The 21853-nt window shown below is 42.2% G+C and overlaps 4 protein-coding genes across 8 annotated transcripts; 2 read left to right on the forward strand and 2 right to left on the reverse strand.

Moving 5' to 3' along the window:
• The first annotated feature begins 611 nt into the window (after positions 1-611).
• LOC143448350 (uncharacterized) lies at positions 612-1761 on the forward strand. Its single transcript, XM_076948050.1, has 4 exons — positions 612-751; positions 821-868; positions 1110-1222; positions 1475-1761. Exons 1-4 carry the CDS (start codon positions 715-717, stop codon positions 1601-1603), a joined length of 327 nt encoding a protein of 108 aa, XP_076804165.1. The 5' UTR covers positions 612-714; the 3' UTR covers positions 1604-1761.
• On the reverse strand, positions 1399-4973 carry LOC143448349 (polyglutamylase complex subunit TTLL1-like). The gene is made up of 8 exons (XM_076948048.1): positions 4783-4973; positions 4561-4643; positions 3396-3525; positions 3205-3336; positions 2976-3145; positions 2707-2898; positions 2262-2451; positions 1399-2086 (listed from the first exon to the last, which is right to left on the reverse strand). The coding sequence occupies exons 1-8, from the start codon at positions 4861-4863 to the stop codon at positions 1763-1765; spliced, it is 1302 nt and encodes a 433-aa protein (XP_076804163.1). The 5' UTR covers positions 4864-4973; the 3' UTR covers positions 1399-1762.
• A 1275-nt stretch (positions 4974-6248) lies between these two features.
• Positions 6249-10088, forward strand: LOC143448610 (protein unc-93 homolog A-like). 4 transcript variants are annotated; one of them, XM_076948423.1, is made up of 8 exons: positions 6249-7529; positions 7897-8129; positions 8197-8276; positions 8333-8666; positions 8948-9109; positions 9206-9437; positions 9496-9580; positions 9911-10088. In XM_076948423.1, the coding sequence occupies exons 1-8, from the start codon at positions 7037-7039 to the stop codon at positions 9927-9929; spliced, it is 1638 nt and encodes a 545-aa protein (XP_076804538.1). In that variant the 5' UTR covers positions 6249-7036; the 3' UTR covers positions 9930-10088. The 4 variants fall into 4 exon arrangements, with proteins under 4 accessions (XP_076804538.1, XP_076804537.1, XP_076804535.1 ...); XM_076948422.1 differs by lacking the exon at positions 9911-10088 and adding an exon at positions 9650-9850; XM_076948420.1 differs by lacking the exon at positions 9911-10088 and having other exon boundaries at positions 9496-9850.
• Positions 10089-10752: 664 nt separating this feature from the next.
• Positions 10753-21853, reverse strand: LOC143448609 (phosphatidylinositol 3,4,5-trisphosphate-dependent Rac exchanger 2 protein-like). Of its 2 annotated transcripts, XM_076948418.1 has the most exons (42): positions 21496-21853; positions 21060-21164; positions 20865-20954; positions 20601-20705; positions 20201-20299; positions 19808-19969; positions 19238-19380; positions 19032-19174; positions 18721-18870; positions 18495-18636; positions 18324-18424; positions 18112-18265; positions 17817-17965; positions 17582-17742; positions 17422-17523; positions 17192-17343; positions 16981-17116; positions 16748-16897; positions 16303-16427; positions 16183-16234; positions 15958-16083; positions 15735-15896; positions 15538-15654; positions 15385-15466; positions 15116-15317; positions 14828-14990; positions 14636-14750; positions 14346-14567; positions 14154-14271; positions 13995-14080; positions 13790-13932; positions 13575-13690; positions 13356-13504; positions 13156-13271; positions 12959-13060; positions 12793-12895; positions 12416-12472; positions 12171-12314; positions 11915-12096; positions 11678-11856; positions 11433-11603; positions 10753-11335 (listed from the first exon to the last, which is right to left on the reverse strand). In XM_076948418.1, the coding sequence occupies exons 1-42, from the start codon at positions 21598-21600 to the stop codon at positions 11299-11301; spliced, it is 5418 nt and encodes a 1805-aa protein (XP_076804533.1). In that variant the 5' UTR covers positions 21601-21853; the 3' UTR covers positions 10753-11298. The 2 variants fall into 2 exon arrangements, with proteins under 2 accessions (XP_076804533.1, XP_076804534.1); XM_076948419.1 differs by lacking the exon at positions 12416-12472 and having other exon boundaries at positions 21496-21852.

Here is a 21853-nt window from a genome sequence, read left to right on the forward strand (position 1 = left end):
TCTTAGAAACAATCCCCTAGGTCAGGGGTGGCCAAACTGCGGCTCTTTGAGCCTTTGATTGCGGCTCTTTAATGAATTAGCATTGTTGAATTAGACATGCAATTTTCCCGGTCTAGACGAGTTGTTTGATCCGATTATGAAACAATGCGTCGTATCACACGTATTAACAATGGACTCATTGTTAGTAATAATCAAATTACACTCCAAAAAGTACATTATTGTACAGAAGTGTGCTAACTAGTACACTGTAGTTAAGTAAACCGTCAGATTGAAGCTGTACGTCAGGGCTGACCTAGTTTTAAGTCTTGGTTAAGGTTATACTAATAATTGCAAAAAGAGTTGGTGAAGCCCAGTTGGAGACTCATAGTATCACCACGCAGCACTAATGTTTATCAATAGCTACAATTCGTTGTATGTGAATAAATTCGTGTTTTTTATTGTGTTTGTGTTGTGGCTCTTTTAAAACTGGAATTTGTTATATGCGGCTCGAGCATGAAGCAGGTCTGGCCACCCCTGCCCTAGGTGCTGAAAACAACTTTATTCTTTGATTCGTGGTCAGACAAGGTCCTTAAAAATTTTTGACTTTATTGACTTTTGCGGGCCCTAATTATGAGTGGTTGTAAGCTGACCTGGTCTATTGCATGGTTATTAAATCACAAGTTTTAATGAATAGATTTCCTAGCGATTCACTTAAGTTGACTCATTGCATTGAACATGGGTGTCACCGTCGAGACCACCAAGCCTGGTGATGGTGAGTTGAATTTGTCTAAAAGTTTTACAATGAATTGTTTGTTGGTTTCTAATAATTTCTTATTTCCAGGACGTAGCTTTCCTAAGCCGGGACAGACCGTGATCGTCCATTACACAGGTATTTGACTTGCACTTCAATTTTTCTGATGTGAGTGGTTAAACACTGCAATGAAAAAACTGCTGCAGTTTAAGTTGTCTGTAGCATTATAAATAATCAACAAAAAGGTCTTATAATTGTCGCATCAGTTTCATAAAGTTTTATCGACAAAGAATCGTAATGTCAGTAATTAATATGCAATGGGTTTATGAAAGTTTTAGAATAATTAGTTTTGTGATGTCATTCATTTTATGTTAACAAGGAACTTTGCTAAATGGGAACAAGTTTGATTCGTCGCGAGATCGGGGAAAACACTTCGAGTTCAAAATAGGTCAAGGTCAAGTTATCAAAGGGTGGGACGAGGGCGTGGCACAGGCAAGCGTGGTGTGAAAGGTTCCTTCATAATGAACAGGTTTGCTTGAATTGGGGAAGGAACCCAGAAACTTCACCAGAGAGGTTTAATTCCTCAGTTTCCAACCCGCCGTCAAATGGCTCCTCCCAACCAAGTGAACCTGTATACATTGGAGGCAACCAATTGACTTTCAAACCACTACAACTGGCACATTTATTTAAAACTTGCAAGTAATGTTTACAAAATATGGTTTATAAAAAAATAAATCATTGCAGATGTCTGTTGGCCAGAGAGCCAATTTGACGTGCACCCCGGATTACGCGTATGGGGCCAGGGGCTATCCACCAGTCATCCCACCAAACTCTACTCTGATCTTTGACGTGGAATTGTTTGGAATGAAGTAAGCCTCCATCATGGATCTTGAGCATACCATCGCACATATCACGACCATCTTTCACATCACATGTGTATAATGTTTCTATAGAATAGCGAGATTACCCTCTTCTGTAAATTGAAATAGGCGAGTGCTAAAAAGTTTGCAATAAAAAAGAATTTGAGTGAAGTCATTTCCATGTTGTTGAGACTCGACTCCGGCTGTGATCCCTCCCCCTAATGCCCCCTACTCCCCCCAGCAACCCCCTTGACCTTGAGTCCCTCTCACTCCCCTGCACCCCCCCACTTGACCCCGAACCCTGCTCAAAGTTTGCCAGCTCTTCGTCGTAGAGGAGATCAAAGTAGCCATAACCTTCCTTGGATGGAGTTTTACCCCACCTTACATCGGGGACTTCCCCATTCGGGGCCACAATGTTGAGGGTGTCGTTCATCAAATTGTACTTCATAATCCTGTCGTTGGCTGTGGTTGAGGAAAGTGAGGGGCTGGCATTCACCTGAACATAACACGTGTCAGCCCGTGCTGACATATGATCGCACACCATACCGATGTTCTTGCACCACTGGTGTAATTTTAATTGTTACTTCATAAACCTGCAAGTATTTCATACCAATCACAAACAGTGGAAAACTATACATTCAAACAATGTCAACGAGACCCTAAAAACCTACTTCGATCAGCCAAGGTTTAAGCTTGTCATCAATTATGATGTCATAACCATAAACTTCAAAACAGTGACGGTCATTGGCCATTGTACTGGACACAGCTTTTAATGACATCACAGTTAGCCAGTTTATTTCGTCAAATAATTTGTCGGTGACCTGCTTGCCGCGAGTTCCTTCCAGATACAGCCTCAGGTTGCTGCAAAGACAAATGACATTAGATTGTGAGTCTGTCTACTGGTGATCGTGTTAAACAACATAACTCGGTTAAATTTGCAGAAGATTTTTCAATTTAACCCGGTTTAAAATGTTGATTTTTTGTCAAAATGATAATTTAAGACAGAAGTTTAAATACAAAAATGACTATATATTGTACACAGCACTAACTTCAATAATGTAATTTGGGCATCATATGTTAAGTGATTATTTTTTCAATGATATGAATTAGCGGCACCTTATTGTCCACTTTCCGCCATGGACAGGGTTGTATTCTTCCCCGTGCTTTTGTATCGAGACGTTGGTGAGATGCACGAACATGTTATCGAGCTCGTTTGTGCTCTGCGTGTACTTCACTGTGCAGAAGCGACAGAACCCAAGTCGATACATGTAGCATTTCAATGGACGATATGACGTCACCAACACATACCTGTGAAGATAGTCTCCATTAAAATATGTTCAATGATGAAATGGTTATCCAGTACAAAGCAGTTTGAGGACAATTACATTCTCAGATCAAATTTCTTCCCCCCAATGAGCAGGGGGTTGTCGATATATCGCGATATCACGTAGGCGTCTTTCGCGGCAGGAGCCACAAATGATGACGACCTGCTGTCCCTCGACCACTTCTTGATCTGGGAGAGTTTGTTGATTAAGAAAATTCCGATCCCACGAGCCTGAGATAAGAAAATCTTAACTGAGGTTCGGTGCCGGAAAAGGAAACAATTTGACCAACCTTTCCACAAGGCTTCATTATCCAAGTGCTAGATGGATTCTTTCGGAATTCTTCAACAAAGAGGTTATAATCGGCTGGAAGAAGAAATGTGACTGGGATTGAATCGAGGTGAATGTATCGTCCATTCTCGTCCTGTCACAGATGGTCACTGTATGATCACTGCTGTGAGGTGGAATTTGAAAATAACTCACCTTTTCTGCCAAGGGATGATTTTCTTTGTCCAATTCCTTTCGAAATCTTTTTATATTCTTGACCATCAAGTCCTTCCTGGTGAGCTCATAATGGTTTGGAAAATGGTTTATTATTTGATCATCAGAAAGCCTGAAATGAGAAGAAGGGAATCAAACCTCCAGTTTTTCATTAATTATCTCAGTGGTTTTGTTTTCAACCTAAGCATGGTGGGGACAAAATTACTGGCTCGTATTTACTAATGCATGAAAAAGTGACAAAACTTAAAATGTTGATGAAAGTAGTGATGGTGACGATAACAATATTGCACCCAAGAGCTTAATTTGTCTGGTTACTCTTTAGAAGCTGATTATAATTTATTATCTAAGTTAAAAGTTCATCAAGCGAGTACAAAATGTAATTTGACATGGGTGCAATTCCCAGGGGGACTGGTGAGAATAACTTGCTGATGAAAACTAGCCTGGCCACTGTACATCAACAGAAAAACCTCACGCTCAGGCCTAGTGACCACGTTTCTAGTGTTCGGAGTTGACGTCGAGCCCAGGTTGTACAGCAGACATGCACACTATTGGTAGTCTTTGAAGTCATGTTATTGTTGCACAATGCAGGATAGAATCATCATTAGTAGGTGCATCAGCAGCCAGTATGGAATGTAAGTTTTTGTGCACCGCTATGCGCGAGTGTGCGCCTGATGTCTATGCTTGGGAATTACTTAGCTTACAAAGTAGCTTTTTGGACCCATTTTATGCACCAGACATGTCCGGTGCACAATATAACTTTCCATACGAGATCAACAATGATGTTTAGATTGAAATACCAATGTAGTCCAATAGTTGGTGGAGGTGGGAGGAACTATTTTATTGGAAACCGACAAATTGAGCGATGTTTCTGGATCCAGGATTTATGCAAAGATCGATGCAGTGACATTTAATATCATCAATTTTATTCTTTTTAAATGGCGCAGCGTGAATAAAAAAACGCTGATGTAATCTGCAGCATTGTCACAAATGTTTAAGCGACAAGATTGGAAACTATGGTTGTGTACGTCATAAATCTTTGTATGAGGCAAAACCAGCCAAGCTCTTATTTTGAGAACAAATGAAACTTAATTATCATTGTACATCTTCAAGACAATAAAATTTACTTCATTAAAACATAATTTTCCACCTGTAGCCGTTCTCTAAACTGAATATACTTCGGGTTGTGTTTACATTCGTCCAATAAAAATTCCAGTCCTCATCAGCTGACACCTACAGTGGCATCACGGTTAGAACAACTGCGCTTCAAACCGCAAAGTAAAACGTGCTGACACGCTGATGAGTTTAATTAAAGTGAGCAGCTAATAACGCATTACGGCATTACAATCTTTCCAGTGTGGCCTGTACCCACCTGTGTCCAGCCCCGCTTTTCAAAATTATTGATGAGAACAGATTTTTCAAGATCGGTGGCGAATTTTATTTTCGTACTCATTGTTACCAAAATGGTGACAGATGCTCCACTCTAAGATGAGAAGAAAACTTAGCTTCAGCAAATAAGCAAACGCCAGAGCATTGAACCCTCAACCATCAAGCGAGTTTAATTCGATGCGTCCTTGCCAACTGCTCATAACAAACTGTGGCTTGGCGTTGCAAGTTTACCGCTAGGAGACCGCGATGACTAATTGAGGCAAACTTACATTAAAACCTATTTTCTGCTTTGCTAATTGCTAAACTAACATTTAACTTTCCTAGAGAAGTTATTAGAAATAGTTTTCTATTAAAAACATATTTTTGTGTAAAATTTTCCGCAAAACTGAATTGATTTAATACAAAAAATAAATTGATAGGGAAACCTAAAAATACACAAATATTCATCGATGTGCAAAGCACTTGTCTTAACTTAATTTACCTGTTGAATTATCTGACTCTATTGTTGCGTGCGGTTAGAATACTCTAACCTCTTGTCGGCCGAAAGGTTTTCGTATTACAACAGAAATAGTTTTCAAGAAAAGGTTTTTATTGTGGGTGCTGTACACTTTCTCAATATTAAAAATAACCAAGAACATAAGTAATACAACTGCTTATAAGATGTCAGATACATTCTGGTCGTTGGTAGAAGTGCGAACTTATATAACGTGAAAGCGATGGGGGTTAAAATGTTTGACAAGAAAAACACAGCATTTCAGAACATGTACAGCGAGGAAAACAATGTGTTGACAATATAACGGTGCTCTTCAACCTTTTTTGGTGTCGTGAACCCTTAAAGTTGCTGTGACGAACTTGTGATGTACGGCGCATACTATATTAGGCATTGCATTGTGCGCCGACGACTTCCTGTCTTCGAACATCCGCCTAGTGACCTAGTCAATCATTGCATTGTGTGCTTAACTGTTTCCTGTTTTCTACCTAAAGTCGTGATATAAGTTATCCTACGTGCATTATGAGTTATTCACAATTATTCATTCATTCTTTTGTAATGAAAAGTGGTATATGTTCCCTTAACCTGTAAGGTTTACCCACTTACACTACAAAGTCTGTTTCCTTGTGTATTACTTAACAGTGAACTTTGATAGACTTCAGCAATAATGACGCAGGAATGACTACTGTATAATCTGATTATATTTGAAGCTTCTTTGAACGAATAAATCAAAATAGAACATTGTGACAGCAACAGCACAAAGACATGTTGCGGCGTTGAACGTAGAAACCAAAAGAGACTGAATAAATCAAAATGCACGCACAGGGTAACAATCGATTACGTCACGCAGTGCTATGCTTCATTGATTCCATAGATGAGAATTCTATGTAGTACACAATTTTATATTACATTAATTGATATATTTATCACACTTTCTTTTGTGTTTTAAGAGGATGGCTGTAACATAGTTCCAGCAGTGGCAGTTTTTTATGCTGTTGCTGTACCAATGTTTTATCTAAATGTATTCGCTTTAAGAAGCTTCAATATAATCAGTATATACAGTTGACATTCCTGTGTAACCATTCTTGAATTCAATTTGAAGAAGTTCAGTGTCTAGTTGGACAAATTTGTTGTCACCTTTATAAGACAATAATTCGTTAAGGTGAACAATTAATTCTAAGATTGAGAAAAGCAGACAACGACCTTATGACAGTCATTATACCATCAAGCGCAATAAATAATTCAACTAACAAACATTGCAGTGAAGTGGTCAACCTTACAGGTTAAGGTACAATAAACAACCATTTCATTACAAAATTGTTGTGACGAACTCAAGCGCCCTGTTTACTTCGAAGGTAAACTGAGGTACAAAGCGATATGAAAAATCATTATCACCGTCTCATTATCATTATCATCATCACCGTAGGGCTGCACCGTACACACCTGTTGAAGAGCACTGCAATATGAGATAGTCTGCATCTAGCTACAGCTGACACACTCAGAAATAGATAATATAATATTAACAGTGTTAAAGTTAAGAAGCGGGCATTTGCAATTAAGATTTCTTATCAGCATAGTTGCTGGAAAACAACCTGGAAACGTACTAAAAAGAGTTTTCACAGGAAGTTATTCAGAGCAAGTTTCCAAACATCAATCGAAAGTTGAAGTAATTATCAAAACACAAGTTCATAAACTTCAATCAATAACAAGCAAACACTTTTCCAACAAATGATATAATGGTATTAAAATGCCACCCATGCCGCTACAGATGAAGACACGGCAAATAAACTTTGTTACGATCAACAGTCAAACTCAATCGTCACGTTTGCGAAGAGAAAAAGGCTCTGTGTTTGACATCGTTCAAGATAAGGGTGATTGTGTGTGCAGTGAGCTCTTGTCGTCATTGTCGCTGTTCTGTCTTATCAGACAGACGATGGCGGTTTTTGGCTCGAATCGTGATATCCTGAACAGAAGGAAGTGGAAGCTTACACTGCAGTCTTATTACCTCTCTGTGGCAGCTCTGTTCACATTTTCTGCGTTTATCGGAGTCGTAAGTTTGCAGTCTTCTATCAACATCGAAGCAGAACTCGGCACAACCAGCTTAGTTGTCTGTTACGTCATAAATGCAATTTGTAACGCAACAATGACACCAGTATTGCTGAAATTGTTGGGACCGCGTCGTGCGCTAGCCCTTGCCGACGTGTTCTACATCGCCTACAGCGTTGCTAACATCTATCCTAGTAAGTTGCCATCATAGTAAGTCGCGGTTGAATGCACACATTGGCGTGTTGGGCAACTTTGCTGGAGTTACTCAAAGATCAAAATTAATTGACAGTTTCTTTGCGTTCTTCCATCGACCTATAACTAGCTGTATGGCTCTTGTGTTCACATAATCGTGGCCATTGTTTTGCAAACCATAGACTTAGGCATTGTTCGGTAATTATTGAATGAACTTAAGTTTTTCGCATAAAGCTACATTGGGGCGTGCTCGGGCAAATGTCGGCAAACTTTGAAGTCGTCCGCGCACACGATTTGTTTTCATAATGATTCCTTCCATAGTTGTTAAAAAGCGAGCGTTATATCCTGCGACGTGTGTTTTAAACGCAGGTTACTTCACCATCCTTCCCGCCGCGGTATTTCTCGGTGTCGCCCAAGCAATCACTTGGAGCAACTTTCCAAACTTCAACCAGCACTTTGGGAGAGAATTTGCCAAACTTCGCGCGACTGAAACTCGACAGAAGAGTGACGGTTGTAGGGAAATTCCGGTCGATGACGTCATGATTGAAACCTACGTCGGTCGATTTGTGGGGAAATTTTTCTCGGTTTTGTCAGGTTACTTGGTAAGAAATGTTGACCACTCATGTCTCAGGAAACGTATCACGTGACACTTTCCTCGCATCTGCGTAGATATTGGGAAACGTCATCACCTACGTCATACTTAATTTGAGATCTAATAAAGATGACGTCAAATCGCCAAACATCACGAGGTACGTTTGTTTGTAAAATGACGTCATTCAAAAGTTTACGATTCTTCTCTAAACAGCATCGTGAACGACTCTCTATCGCCCTCAGACGAATTATTTTCATCATGTGGTGCGAAGCAGTGCATTGTGGGAAAACAAGAAGCTTCCACGGATAATGACGTCATCAGCAACAAGAGTCTTGAAGTCGTCTTGTTCCTCTCTCTCGCCTTCCTTCAACTCATCTCCCTCCTCATCCACCTCCTGCTCCTCAAAGATCCCACTCCGCTGTCCAGGGGGGGAGATCTCAACGCCGGGATCACTGGACTCGACAAAAATGGCGAGACAATGGAGTTAAATGACGTAATAAAGAACAATGTTATTGAAGTAAAAAAAGAGGGAAAGTTGCAGGATGACGTAAGAATCAATCGAGGATTATTGCGATAAAAAACTCGCCTACTTGATAAGTTATCGATTTGGCTCACATAAGTGTGAGTGAAGGTTTCACATGTGAGCCGCGATATCACAGCAACATGGCGTCCACTCCATCTACCAGGTGCATTGTAGAGGTCAAATGCGTGGGCGGCCATGTTGATTTCAGCACAAAATTGTTGCAAATTATTATCAGATGGTCAATGATCATCGGTCTCTCTTAAGCAACAACTAACCATTGTTACGTAATAGATGTTAATTTTCAGAAGGAGACTGGTTTGGCAAAGTTTCTCCAGACATTGCGCCACTTAGCGGACGTGCAGGAGATGTTGATAATTCCTTTGAAGTTCCAGTACGGACTGAGCTCCGCTTTCATATTCGCCGACTTCACAAGATCCTACGTGTCTTGCACAATGCAACTGCAGAGTGTGAGTTGCGACCCATCAGCACTTCTTCTTTTGTGGCGATCGTCATAATGGAGGGGGCGTTTGGTATTTCCGGCTTCTGATCGTTCCTCTTTGCAGGTCGGGATGCTGATGACGTTGCTGGGGGTCGTGGAAGTCTTGTCTGGAATTTTCTACTCTAAATTTTCTTCAAAGTTCGGCAGACTTCGAATTTATTTTCTGGTTGTTGCCATGGAAACGGCTAATCTTCTTTTCAGCTTATTTTGGCCACCTAGTGGATATAGTTGGGCACCTTACGTCATGGCTATTCTGTGGGGGGCCTCGGATGGGCTGAAAAACCCGGTTTTTACAGGTGGGAGGTATTTAAACTATTATAAAAGTATTGAAGCAACAATTCTTTTCTTTTTCAGGAACTGTGATGACGTATTTCTCCGATAAAGAGGGGGCGGCGTATAGCGCGATGGCGCTGGTGGTCGGGTTGGGAGGGAGCTTTATGTACGTCACAAGCAGGTTTTTTTGCGTCAGACAAAAGATATATCTCCTCATGACGTCACTTTTCTTTAGCCTTGTCTTTTTCGTCATTGCTGAACGTCGATTCAACAAACGGAAGAAATAGTGACGTAATAAAGTTATCGCTGTTGATTGTAACGAGGTTGTCAATGTTGATTGTTATTTTAAATTTACTTTTTAAAGAAATCTTTTAAATTTTCTGGTCACTCTCCAACAAAAATCCTCATTAAAATTCAACTTTTTTATGTCGCGAGTCACTGTTGTAGTTTTCAAATTCCATTGTTAGACTGCACTATGGTGAAGTTTCTGTTTCAGACAAAATTCCGAGAACTAGCAAAAGGTAACAGATTGGATGCATCCCAATTACAGTAGGTCCAGGGAAGCAGACCTGGGTAAGTTGGCATCGAAGCATCAGCTAGAGTGCAAGAAACCTTTCATTCATAAAAACAATTCACAGCTGCTGTTAATATTTACAATGCGTGGGGAACTACATGTAAGAAATTTCTTTGTGGTTTAAATGGTATCTTCCGTTATTTCAGACTTTCACTAAGTTTAGAACATCGCAGTCACAATAATCCGCTGCGACGTAAACTATTCAACAAAAAGACGACACTTTATCAATGAAAGCGCATTGACCTCAGAAAGAGCATTGCGTTGCTTTTTTACAGCGTCGTTCTTTCCCTTGCTTAGTTGTTTGTCGTCCCTTGTTTCAGAGCAGTAAGTTTCCAATTCGGAGGAGAACTGAAGCTGATTATGTTGGTTTTATTTCTTCATCATTAATTTTTTGTTTCTAGAAATATTCTAACTTTTAGTGAAGTAAATCTCATGTTAACTTTCGGTGATTGTGCGACATCCAATCATGACATGCTTGAAGTAAACATCACTTCGAACTATCACGTTGAACTTATCCTTGAATCAAACACCAACCTGCTGACGGCCACGCACTCAAGTACGCTAACTTAATATTGTCACGTCGTAATCTCCGCCAACTGCGTCAAATTTTAGTTGCGTCAATCCCGTCTTTGGTTTGCAGCAGCAATACGTGGCTTTTTGTGATTGGCCAGTTTAAAGTGGTCGATGAGTGACTAAAATCCTAATCTCGCGTGGATACAACTTTTTGTTTGTTTAGTCAGAATTGGCAAAATCACGAAAACCAATTTCCAGAGAAGAGTTTTATGTCGTTAAAACAAGAAACGGAATCGCGGAAAATTAAAGCCACATAAAACACGATTAAGGCGATTTAATAAAACATCGAATATTTACTTCAATTTGTTTGGGTTAATTAGCATAAACGTCAACATACAATCGCAGAGTTTCCCTGTGTAAAAAGACAGATGTGGTATTTGGCAAGAACGCAAATATCTGAATAAACTTGGAAACACTATTTTGAAGCATTTCTGAAGTCGTTTGCATGAAGAACTACAAAGGCCAACACTGGCGGTGAAACGTCATTCTTACGTAATTATTACGTAGCTTATTAAAGTAACCACACGTGAGAGGGAATGTTGGAAGTCGCTGAGTTCGTCTAAATAGAAAAATTATGTCGGCAAAAAAAATGCTTCGTTATTGCAGCTGATACGTAATCATGACGTAGCCATGACGGTGCATTAACTATTCTATTCACAAAAATGCTTTGATGCGAACATTAGTGACGTCACAAAGTGTAGATTGTGTGCTGTGCGTGGATGAACATTGTTACGTAATCATGGCGTTTGTTCCAATTCGGGAGGTCGGTATAACCTGAACAAATTAAGTATGACGTAGTAATAGAATAGTTGTACATTTGCTGACCACATCGTAAAGTGACGTCGCAGTGAGGTTCTATGACGTATTTTACCTTGGTGCGGTTTTTACGGTTTTATCCTTTGCGTTTGGGTTCTTGACCTCACAGTAGGTTCTGGCCCCCATCTTGTTCATCTGGAAAGTGGCCGCCATCAGCTGCTTGGGGGGGAGACCGTGGCACCCCGCCAGAGTGATCGCTTGCTGGAGACAGCACGCAGTCGTCGATCTGACGTCATAATCCAGTATGAGCGATTTGTCGACCGGTTATGAGAATTATGGCTACTATGAAATAACAACCACCTTTGTGTCCCGTTGTTGCAAGCCACAACACTGCAGCCACCGAGCCTCTGGGAGAATTCTGCCGCCAATGGCAACACGCCACAACCAGTTGGCGTCAGACTTGACTTTCCGTGACGTGGCTTGGCGTTTGCTTCAAGGAGAGTCATAATCTCGTCCAAGGCATTGAGTGGTCGCGAGAGCTAAAAATAATTATTACGTCATAAAGATGTTATGAAAAATCTACATTTCATGTCGTACCCGATCAACCAGAACCGCTCTGGCTTCGGTATCGCGCGGAAGTTTCGATCTGTCGAGGTGGAAAGCGCGAAACTTCTTGTAGTAGTCGTACATCTTGCCCACCGCCTTCTCGTTCATCGAATCGTTGAATTCCTGCATTGTGACGTCATGCTCGTATAGCATTGTTCCGAGATCCTCCAACCCTGCGTCAGTAAATGTTTCCTGATAATGACGTCATTCAATCGTCATAGAGGGTTTATATTTTGACGTCACACACCGTGATTAATGAGAACTGGAATCAGCTTGACACCTCCGCCGGCCTGGAGTCTAGGAGGCAGTTTGATGAAGACGTGCTTGTCCAGGTGGAAGAAGACCTTCAACGCGCATCTGTTCCCCTCCATCGAGTATCCGACCCCGTTCACTGACCAAACAATCACTTGCTTATTACTTCAGATACATATTGTGCGTCATAATTTGGCAATCATGACGCAACAATCATATGCTAGATTGCGAGCAACTCACCGTCAACGTGAACCGGAAAAATACCGTCAAAATCGCTGTTAACATTGCAAGGGCATTCTTTGGTTAACATAAAAAACATACAAGCAAAATTAAGAAAATGAAATAAAGAATTAATCATGTATTCTGTATGGCGGCGCCAGTCGTTAAGTTTTATTGAGAAAAAGGAATAAAATTCACCAAAATAAAATTGTTTATGATGAAACAAAAGTTTTAAGCACATTTCTCTAATTTTAAGTTGTTGGCAAAAAAGAAAATTCTAAATTTGTTGCTTTTCAACCAATCATGCAACGATTCCAATTTAAGAAGCAAGTCTAATTGGTCAATGCAATGAATTAAAGTAAAAGAGTATTATTGCGTCATAATTGCACGGAATTTACCGTTTGGCTCAACGTCCCCAGTAATGGCGCGGAAGTGTAATGAGACTCGTTCAAGGTCGTAGACACCGACATAGCTGTCTTCAAGCATGGCGCATTCATCCGGCTGCAAGTTCAAGTTCACAATTAAGTTCAAGTTCAAGATGAGACAATATTATTAACATCTGACCATGTTTGGGTTCAAGGTCGTCTGGAATATGACGCAGGCCCCGATCGACATGCACTGGTCCAACCACTTCTTGCTCGCCTCCTCCGACCGCACGCCGTACGCCTGTGACGTCACAACTGTTATCGAATATTCCAGACAAATTATCGTATTGTCGAATATTCTAGAACAATTTTATTGCTATTCGTGACAATGGTCACCTTCATGTTGTTGAAAGTTCCACCAATCGCGCATCGAAGCTGGGAGGAGAAAGCGGAAATTGCGGTGATCAGTGATTGGCTGAAAACTTTATCTCGTCGCGAAACCAACTTCGGGTCTTTGGTTGAAAAATATGAATCAATTAAGGTCAAGACCATGATACGTCATAATCACAAACGCGACAGTGACGTCATAAACTCACCTTCGTTGAGCAAGACCGAGAGAACCAATTGCGTTCGAACTTCATTCACGTGACGATCGACGTTCTCGATCAACGTGTTTATGACGTCAGCAAACTGATCTGTGTCCCCACAAACCGAGAGCGCCATCTTGATTGCGTCATTACTGGTACTAGAACGAATTACGTCACAAGTAAGTTAAATCCTACAGCTTTTACGATTTATTACGTCATGGTACTCACCTGGCGGTCAAGGCTTCGATGATTCGCGCATACTTCCGCTCCGGGGTCGTTTCCTGGGTCGACTCGAAGACCGTTTGGACGGTTTCAGATCGCACCAAGTCGGCCAGGCTGTGAATCTGCAATTATGACATCACACTGTAAGCTGGCACGTCACAGAACCTCTTATACGGTATGTCAGGCATGTTATGATAGATGGTTTCTACAACCAGTCCGACCTTGCTGAGGAAGTGCTCCATGGTTCCCTGCAGCTTGTCCAGGGCGTCGTTTGACAGCGAGAGGTCAGTGAAGTTCAGACTCTCCACCCCCTCCGATGAACACGTGCTCTCGGTGGCGCTGATCACCGAGATCCTGTCCCGGCCTGCCACACATGGACAACATTTCAAACGCTGCCTAATTAACTTGTTTACATTGACGTCATACCTGAAAACGTCACGCGTGACGTAGGTCTGCCGTTCTTCTGCCTCATTTTAACTGGAGAAATGTGCTGACCGGTAGGTGGCGGGCTTCTAAAAGCAAGGATTTAACCTGAGTTATTTTGTTGCAAACTATGCATTGTGACATCATGCTTTAGTTTATTACGTCAGAGAGGGCATCGAAGTCGATGGTTTCAGTGACCTTTGACCTTCGTCGGTGTTGACGCTGAGAGCATCGCTCGACGTCGATATACCGGAAGTCCTCACCGATGATTCCTTCCGTTCTAAAGAAAAATGAACAGCATAGCCTAAGTCATGTAAATATCATAATTATTGACGTCATAAGAAGAAAACTCACGTGACTTGTTCTCTGCGGTGTTGGTCGAGGCGGGGTTCGGGAAATTAAAAATCAGCTTCTCATTACCCACCATCGACCCACGGTTGCTATGGATACCAGAGTCACATTCCGAGTCATTTCCTGTCGTCGATCCTTCCGACTCATTCAACTTCCGGGATTTCCCTTGTTCTGACGTTACTTCCCTTGTGACGTCAACACCATCTATTTTGATGGTCGGGGAGGCTACAAAGAAAAATTTCTTAACTCACTTCTTCCACCTATAATGACGTACACAGAGCTGCGTCACTCACTGGGCGGGCAGGGGACATCCCCGCACATCTGAATAGCGTCAGACGCGAGAAGGGAGTCGTTCGATTGATTTTTTTGCTCTTGACTGATTAGAGGCGTCACAGGCGTCTTTGATTTCTATAAAACACATTCAGGAGTTAACTTTGCAGAAGTTGCAGCGAGGTTCGGGTTTCTATGGAAGTTTCGGGCCCCACCAAGTCGGGGTTGGGTGAAAAGTTCCCGTAAAAGTTGGTGGGGGGCGTAATAGGGGTGTTGGGGATATCCTCCCCGTCTTCATCGAGCTGGTAGGTCGAGTACATGGGGACGGCGGTGTAAGAGTTTCTTTTGCCGTCTGCGTTGGTCTCGGAATTGAGAATTCTGCAAAATCAATTTCACTCAAACAATTACTCTTTGTTACGTAATAAGTTATTATTTATTACGTCATCGGAGAGAGTAAAAACGCGTCAAAAGCAGAAAGCTTGATTGTCAAAATATGAACGAACTTTATCAGCTGCACCTGGCCCTGTCTCAACTCGAGCAGGGCGTGGTCCAGGGCCACCATTAGCTGGCGTATTGAGTCCATTAACTCCATGTTGCCCTCGACACCGCGGAGAACCGCCTTTAATCCATGGCCCTCCTTGCCCCTGCTCCTGAAGGAGGGCGCGGCCAGCACAGTAGTGCAGTGGCTCGTGTGAACCATGTTTTCTGGAATAGACAGAAACGTTTTATTTGGTAACAATTCTACGTCATAATAAGAAGCCATTCTCCTCACCTACGTCACCTTCGTGGTTGTCAGTTTTAGCGTCTGGCAGCCCCATCCCCCTCAAGTTGTATTTTTCCGAAGTGTGGCTCACCTAAGCGTCATAACCGACATTAACTACTCCTCGAGGTTATGATATCACAATAGACAATTATAACGTCATACTTGCATAAAGTTGACGTGGCAGTTTGTGGGGCAGAAATCCTTCGCGGTCAGGCTGGAAGGGCGGTCCTTGGCTTCCTTGTAAGACGGCCACATATACGACGCTAGATGGCGCTTGTACTACAAGAAAGTATAGTTTTTGACCTCTGATCAACCAATCAGAGCCGAGTGCTGGAGCTGGACCAATCCGGGAAACTCACCCGCTTATAATTGTCTAATCTCTCCCTTATGACATCATATCTTAAGCTTCTTCGCCGTTCGAAGACTTCGCTTTTGACGTCAGCAACAAAAGGGGCGATTTGCTCGAGGCCTTGGACGTCTGCCAGAACGCGATCGTCTTCCGCGATGAGAACTTCAAGAAGCTGGAGAAAGAAAAATATTCTGCATCTTGTCACATAACAAACTATGACGTCATAACCGTACCTGGGCGGCGAGGTCGAATATTGAGGGGGTCTCGGACATTTTCTCGACCACGTGGGTCTTAACTCCGTTGACGTTGACGTAATTGTACATGCAAGTGCGCTCCAAGTGGCGGTTTCCGACCAATAACTGAAAAATAAAATGCAAAGTTTAAAGAGAAAGGACTGAGCAGAGGATGAGAGAAATGTGGAGAAAATCGAACCCGGGCCATCATGACCTGGCACTGACCTGTAGACAGAAGGTGTCTGACTTTGAACTGTTGTTGGAAAGTTCCGGTTCCCTGCAAACATAGAAATCAAATTAAAGTTTTTAAATCAGAAGTCGAACGGCTGAAAATGTCAAACTTGCTTCTTCTCCTTCTGGCCGAGGCTGGTGTGGTTGATGCCGATGATCATCGCCAGGTTCTTTCTCTTAAAACTTCGCGATTTCTTCAAACCGGTCGGTTTTGGGACATCGAGCGAGTTTGTGCTTCCCTGATTATGACGAAATATATTAACTGTGACGCTTTTCATGAGAAGCTAAAGCAATCTCGGAGAAATCGAGAAACAACGATATTATGCCAACACTGGAACAATCCCGCCGAACAAAACGTAGGACGAGAAAGTGAAAAGTTTGTCGATGTTTCCAAAGTTTTCGGACGATTTTGAAAGTTTGGGCATTCTAGAATTGAATTAAATCGAAGTGCCAAAAACGTTGTTATTATTGAGTCAGGATTATTCCGGCGTTGACGTTGCACAAAACCATGGAAACAACCTCCAGTGACGTAATTCCAGGTGACTGGAAAATTTCTCACCGATTTGGAATCGTCTTCAGACGAGAGTGAATCCGAACGGTTCTTGTTTTCCTCATCTTCATTCTTCTCACTAGGTGGCGGTTTGCATCCTTCACGGATTGCCGCGGCCACTTCGTCATGTGACGTTTGCGTCACAACTTTTCCATTTACCTAGACATGACGTCAGACAAGAAGATACGTCACAATCTTTAATTTGTTGAAAACTTCAAATAAACGAAAACTTCAATGAAAACCTTCATGATTGCGTGGCCTTTAACCAAGCCATGATTCATTGCCATGCCACCCCGCGCCACGGCATGTACGACGCATGGGTTGGAGCCTCTAATCTGGAACCCCATTCCCTCCTTGGTGACAGGAACGCCGATCGTTCTACATAAAATGCATGACGTAATTATTATCGCGTGTGTTTGTGCGATTATTCGCTGGCACATAGACATCACTCACATTTCGTCGTCACATTTCACCACCACGTGGATCATCTTGTACTTTCCGCGGTTGAAACTCATCACGTGATCTAGGTGTTCCTGGGAGGAGCATGACGTCAGCGAGTTATTGTTGATTTGCAAAACGATCATTCCTGGATGGAAACCCTGGGCCTGCAGGAATTCATGAAAAACGTCATAATATATAATGACATCATAAAGGCAACTGACTGGCAGGTTATGACGTCTCACCTGGGCTTGAGATCCTCTTACTATGGATGTGATTACTACCGCCATCTGCTGTTCAATATATTTCATCTCCATTCCAAGATCTTCGTTGTCGTTCACGTTCAGCTATAAGTAAAAGAATGAAAGCGACACCCAACGACTTGTAAGTTTCGTGCAATCTTACCAGTAGGAGTGTCTTCGTCTTGAAACTCTCATGAAACCGGAAGTCTTGCTTGGTGGTTGATTTCTTCACAAGATCCCTAAACTTGCCGCCCTCCGACATCTCTTCGTCCGGGAAGAATTTGAAGAGGGAGGAGTCGTCCTTGAAATCCTGTTTGTCGAGTGCTGGAAGAAAAATTACAAAGAGCGTCGACAATGACGTCATCAGGGTCGATGTGTGTGGGGGGGGGGGGGCTTACCGTGGTGGAGGATCGCGTTCTCGCAAAGTGATTGGCCGAGGTTGGCGGCTTCCTCCCTGCTCTGACAGTCGCCCTGATCGAGCAACCAATCAACGAGCTTCTTCCCCTCGACCACCAACTTATAAGTTCGGAGGTTCCTGTCTTTATCCCTGCAACACCAACAAGGTCATCTTCCTCTCTTTATGACGCAAACAATCAGGATAGTTCCCTTTAATGTTATCCACTTGTGACGTCACTTGAAAGCTAAAATCTATCTTCCAATAAAAGAAGGTGTGCGAGACACGTGATCACTCACCTGACCAGGGGTTGGAAGGAGCTGTGGATGCGGCAATAAATTCTCAATCCTTTCGCCACCAAATCCTGGTTCTCACCGCGCGGCTTAAACGTTCCGTCGTCGTACCGGAACCGGAAGTGGACGGCCTCGTTTTTGAAGTGATGTTTGTCTTGCACTGTGATGTAAAAGTCATTGTTTATGACGTGCCACCCAGTGCATGAGCTGGGACCCACCGTGATGGATGATGCCGCAGTCGAGGAGGGCTTGACCCAGCAGCACGCCCTCGTCCGTGCTCGTGGTTTCCTTGTTCTCAACCAACCAGTCGACGAACTCGCTAAAAGTATTTTTCACGTCATCAAAGGCGTGTATTACGTAGAAACGTGGAAATACGTCATTCCTCTTACTTTCCCAGGAATGATTTGGGGTAAGATCTCATCCTCGACTTTCTGTCTTTGATCAGTCCCTGGTGCGTGGCTTTGTAGTAAATGCGTCGTCCTCTGCTGTGCATGACGTCAATCGTGTCACGTTGGTCTATGTTTACTTTGCCTGCGAAATCCACAACCAGCCACAGGTGAATGATGGCTTAAACCATAAATGTAAGAAAGTTTATTATGAGCAAATAATACCCACTTCTCCTCCTTTCTCTTTCCATTATGAACTCATTGAGCCAAGCTTCTTTCTCTTCTTTATCTTTGGCGAGCAAAACAAACCATTTGTTCTTGGCCGCGTTCAAAACCTTCCAGCCGTTGGTGACGGTGTAACCACCGCAGTGAAAATCAGCTGAAAGCGATTTTGAACAAAAACTTATTCCAGGGAGGATTCAAAAATAACGCAGAGACAATTTCAAGAACAAAGTCCGTAAAGTCTTCAAATTTAAATCTTGAGATTGCTCTAAAGTCCAAACTCAAGCACAAAAGAATCTTAAATAGAATTCCACTCACATGTCCCGTCTTCCAGATTTTCTATCTCCATCAACTCTGTGGATATTCTCCCTTTAAACAACCATTTCTTCTGCTCCACTGTCGACTTTTTTCTTTTAATTTTCTTCCTCTGAATCGTCCCAGTTTTGTTCTCGGATGAAATCCTGCAAATCATAAGAAGGTCATGGGAAGGATGACGTAATGAGGTCAAGTTCGGGTCATCTCACCTGGGCAGGGCGTTTATCTTCTTTGTATAGACCAGCAGGTGGTCAAATAAGAAGAACTGTCTCTCCTGAATGTTTCCAACCGAAATTTTCAAAAGTGCACCTTGCTTGATCAAGCGCGTGCAGGTGTCGGTCAGATTTGCGCCCTGGGCAACATGCGAGGAACATAAACTTTGTGCGTGAAGCAGTTGCGTGTCACTGGGTTTATGGCCAGTGCAGCAGAAATCTTAAAGAGTGATGCAATGATAATGCAGAACATGCATAGCGGACATAGTGCTGTGGATTAGGCTATTTTTATGAGGCATCAGATTCAAAGAACCCATGGGACAATGGGACAATTGTGACACTGAAACTTGCAAGACTTTGTTCCAAACTTCAGTTTCAGTTTGTCGTTTTCGGAACTGAAACTGGCTATTTCAGACTTTCAGTGAACTTTGGTTCAAAGTAAACTTATGGTTTGATAAGAAACTCTGTGATAAACTTTTATTATTGAACTTTGCTTCAATTGAACGTGTCACGTGCCATGTGACCAGGAGCCAGATATTTGCAGTAAGACAATGAATGCAACGTTACCTCCCAATTCGCGATCGTATTTTGTAAATCTTCTAATTTTTCTAACTGTTCAAGTTGTCTCTTCGTCTCGTTCACATTACTGCAGACTTCTTTCATCAAAGCGAGCGCTTCTTTCACTGGATTATGGTCTGGGTGATCTTCTGGCGTCTTCTTCAACAACTCCTGCAAATGTCCATAGACATCATTTAAACAATTTAGTAAAGTTTACTATTTCGAGAAATAAAATCTTTAGAAAAAATGAAATCTATGTTTGAAGACATTTCCAAAACCAAATTGTGACGTCTCTCAATTAAAAACTGTCGCGTCTGTTCGGTGATAAATCACGAGATTATGACGTAGCCAAATGCGCTTAATGAATTTTAGCCAAAAATTTTCAAACTTGGTGAGACGAACTTTCAACAGAAGGGGGTACTTGCAGATCCGCTGGATGGGGGTGAGCAGAAAACCTTCCATAGAAACATCATTGACGTAATTTCCAAGTAGTAAACAACCCTGAAACATAAATATTTGATCTAATTACGAAGTAACCCAATAACATCATCATCAGCTGATGTCATAATAGTCCGGCAGGACATATTGGAATGCATTGCCTTATAATACGACATTATTGTGCCTCATAGCATGTCAATTGTGATTTATCAAAACTTGGTTTATTTATGGTAACCAGAGGTTGAATTAACATGGCTGGTGCAATCTCAGTAATGACGTGACAATGAGGGTTGTTTGTGGTGACATCTGCGTCATAATTGGCTTTTGTTCGCTTATTATTGCTTGGCAGAAAGTGATGACTGACCAAAATAAATCCCTGAAATTCCTGATTTTCGGTCAATTCGTTCAACTTCTTCTGCGCCCTCTCGTGGTTGGAGCAATATGGTGCATAAACTTCGAATTTTTCTTTCTGTGGTGTGATAATCACAAATTAAAGTATCTTATACAATACTTGGCATGGGCCATTAGGACTCGTAAAAGTTTTCTGTTTTTTACAAAGCATTAGTTGGTCAATGAAGGCGGAATACATTTGGAAGTGTCACTCATTATTACACAACAATGGTCTTACGTGTTTGAGGAAGGCGTCGCCGATCTTGTGCAGGTACGTCGGCTCGGGAGCGAGGGCACTTTCGACGCTTTTCAGCATTTCCTGATGAAACTGAACACAAACAACGCTAGTGATGTTATATGATGGACATAAACAACTTTGTTGATTGAGAAGAAACTCCGTTTTGCGCGGTCGCCAGTTGGAGCCAGAGCTCACCTTATAAAGGTCCTCGACGTTAGAGAGGAGGAGGAGAACCGACCCTTGAGAAATCAGTTTGTCGTTTTCATCGTCCTCCCTGCTCTGAAGCCTCTCCATGAACACCTGTAACACAAAAAGCGATTATTTGCTCACTATCGCCATCATGACGTATTCTACTGTACGCTTCAGTGCTCTTGTCAGTCCCTTCCTGTTTACAATCATTGTGGCGTCATAGAAGGTATAATTGACAGCCAACTACCAGCTACAACGTCAGCAAAATGCTCTACTCGTGTATTTTTGAATCTTTATAATCTTACAATGTCGCTGTTTGCTATTGTGACGTAATAAATTGTAAATTAATCGGTGAGGAAGTTAAAAATTACATGAAAGCTCTGAAACCTAATAAAATACTCTATGACATCACAAGTAACTCAACATGGTCACTGCCACTCACATGAACGAGGAACTTTAAGGTTTCTACGTAATCCCTTTCCGTCTTGAGGATCTCATTGAGGACGAAGATCCGCATCCGCATCGTCTTCTCAAGCGATTCCGCCATTTTTAGCTTTCCTCAAAGCAAGGGCGGACTTAAAACAACTCCTGACTCGCTTTATCCAGTCGCTCAAATATGGGTCGAGCTGCTCAGATTAAACCAGTTTGTTGATTGAACTCTGCGCTCATACCAGGCTCACCTGCTGCTGTATCTCGGCCACCTGGACTTCTCGTTAAACGCTGCTTATGACGGTTAGACTGTACAAGCTTAATTTAGCAACTAATCAGTCCTCTGCACTGCGCCTATTTCCTGAAATACA

This window comes from Clavelina lepadiformis, chromosome 3 (assembly GCF_947623445.1).
Source record: "Clavelina lepadiformis chromosome 3, kaClaLepa1.1, whole genome shotgun sequence".
Classification (NCBI taxonomy): domain Eukaryota; kingdom Metazoa; phylum Chordata; class Ascidiacea; order Aplousobranchia; family Clavelinidae; genus Clavelina; species Clavelina lepadiformis.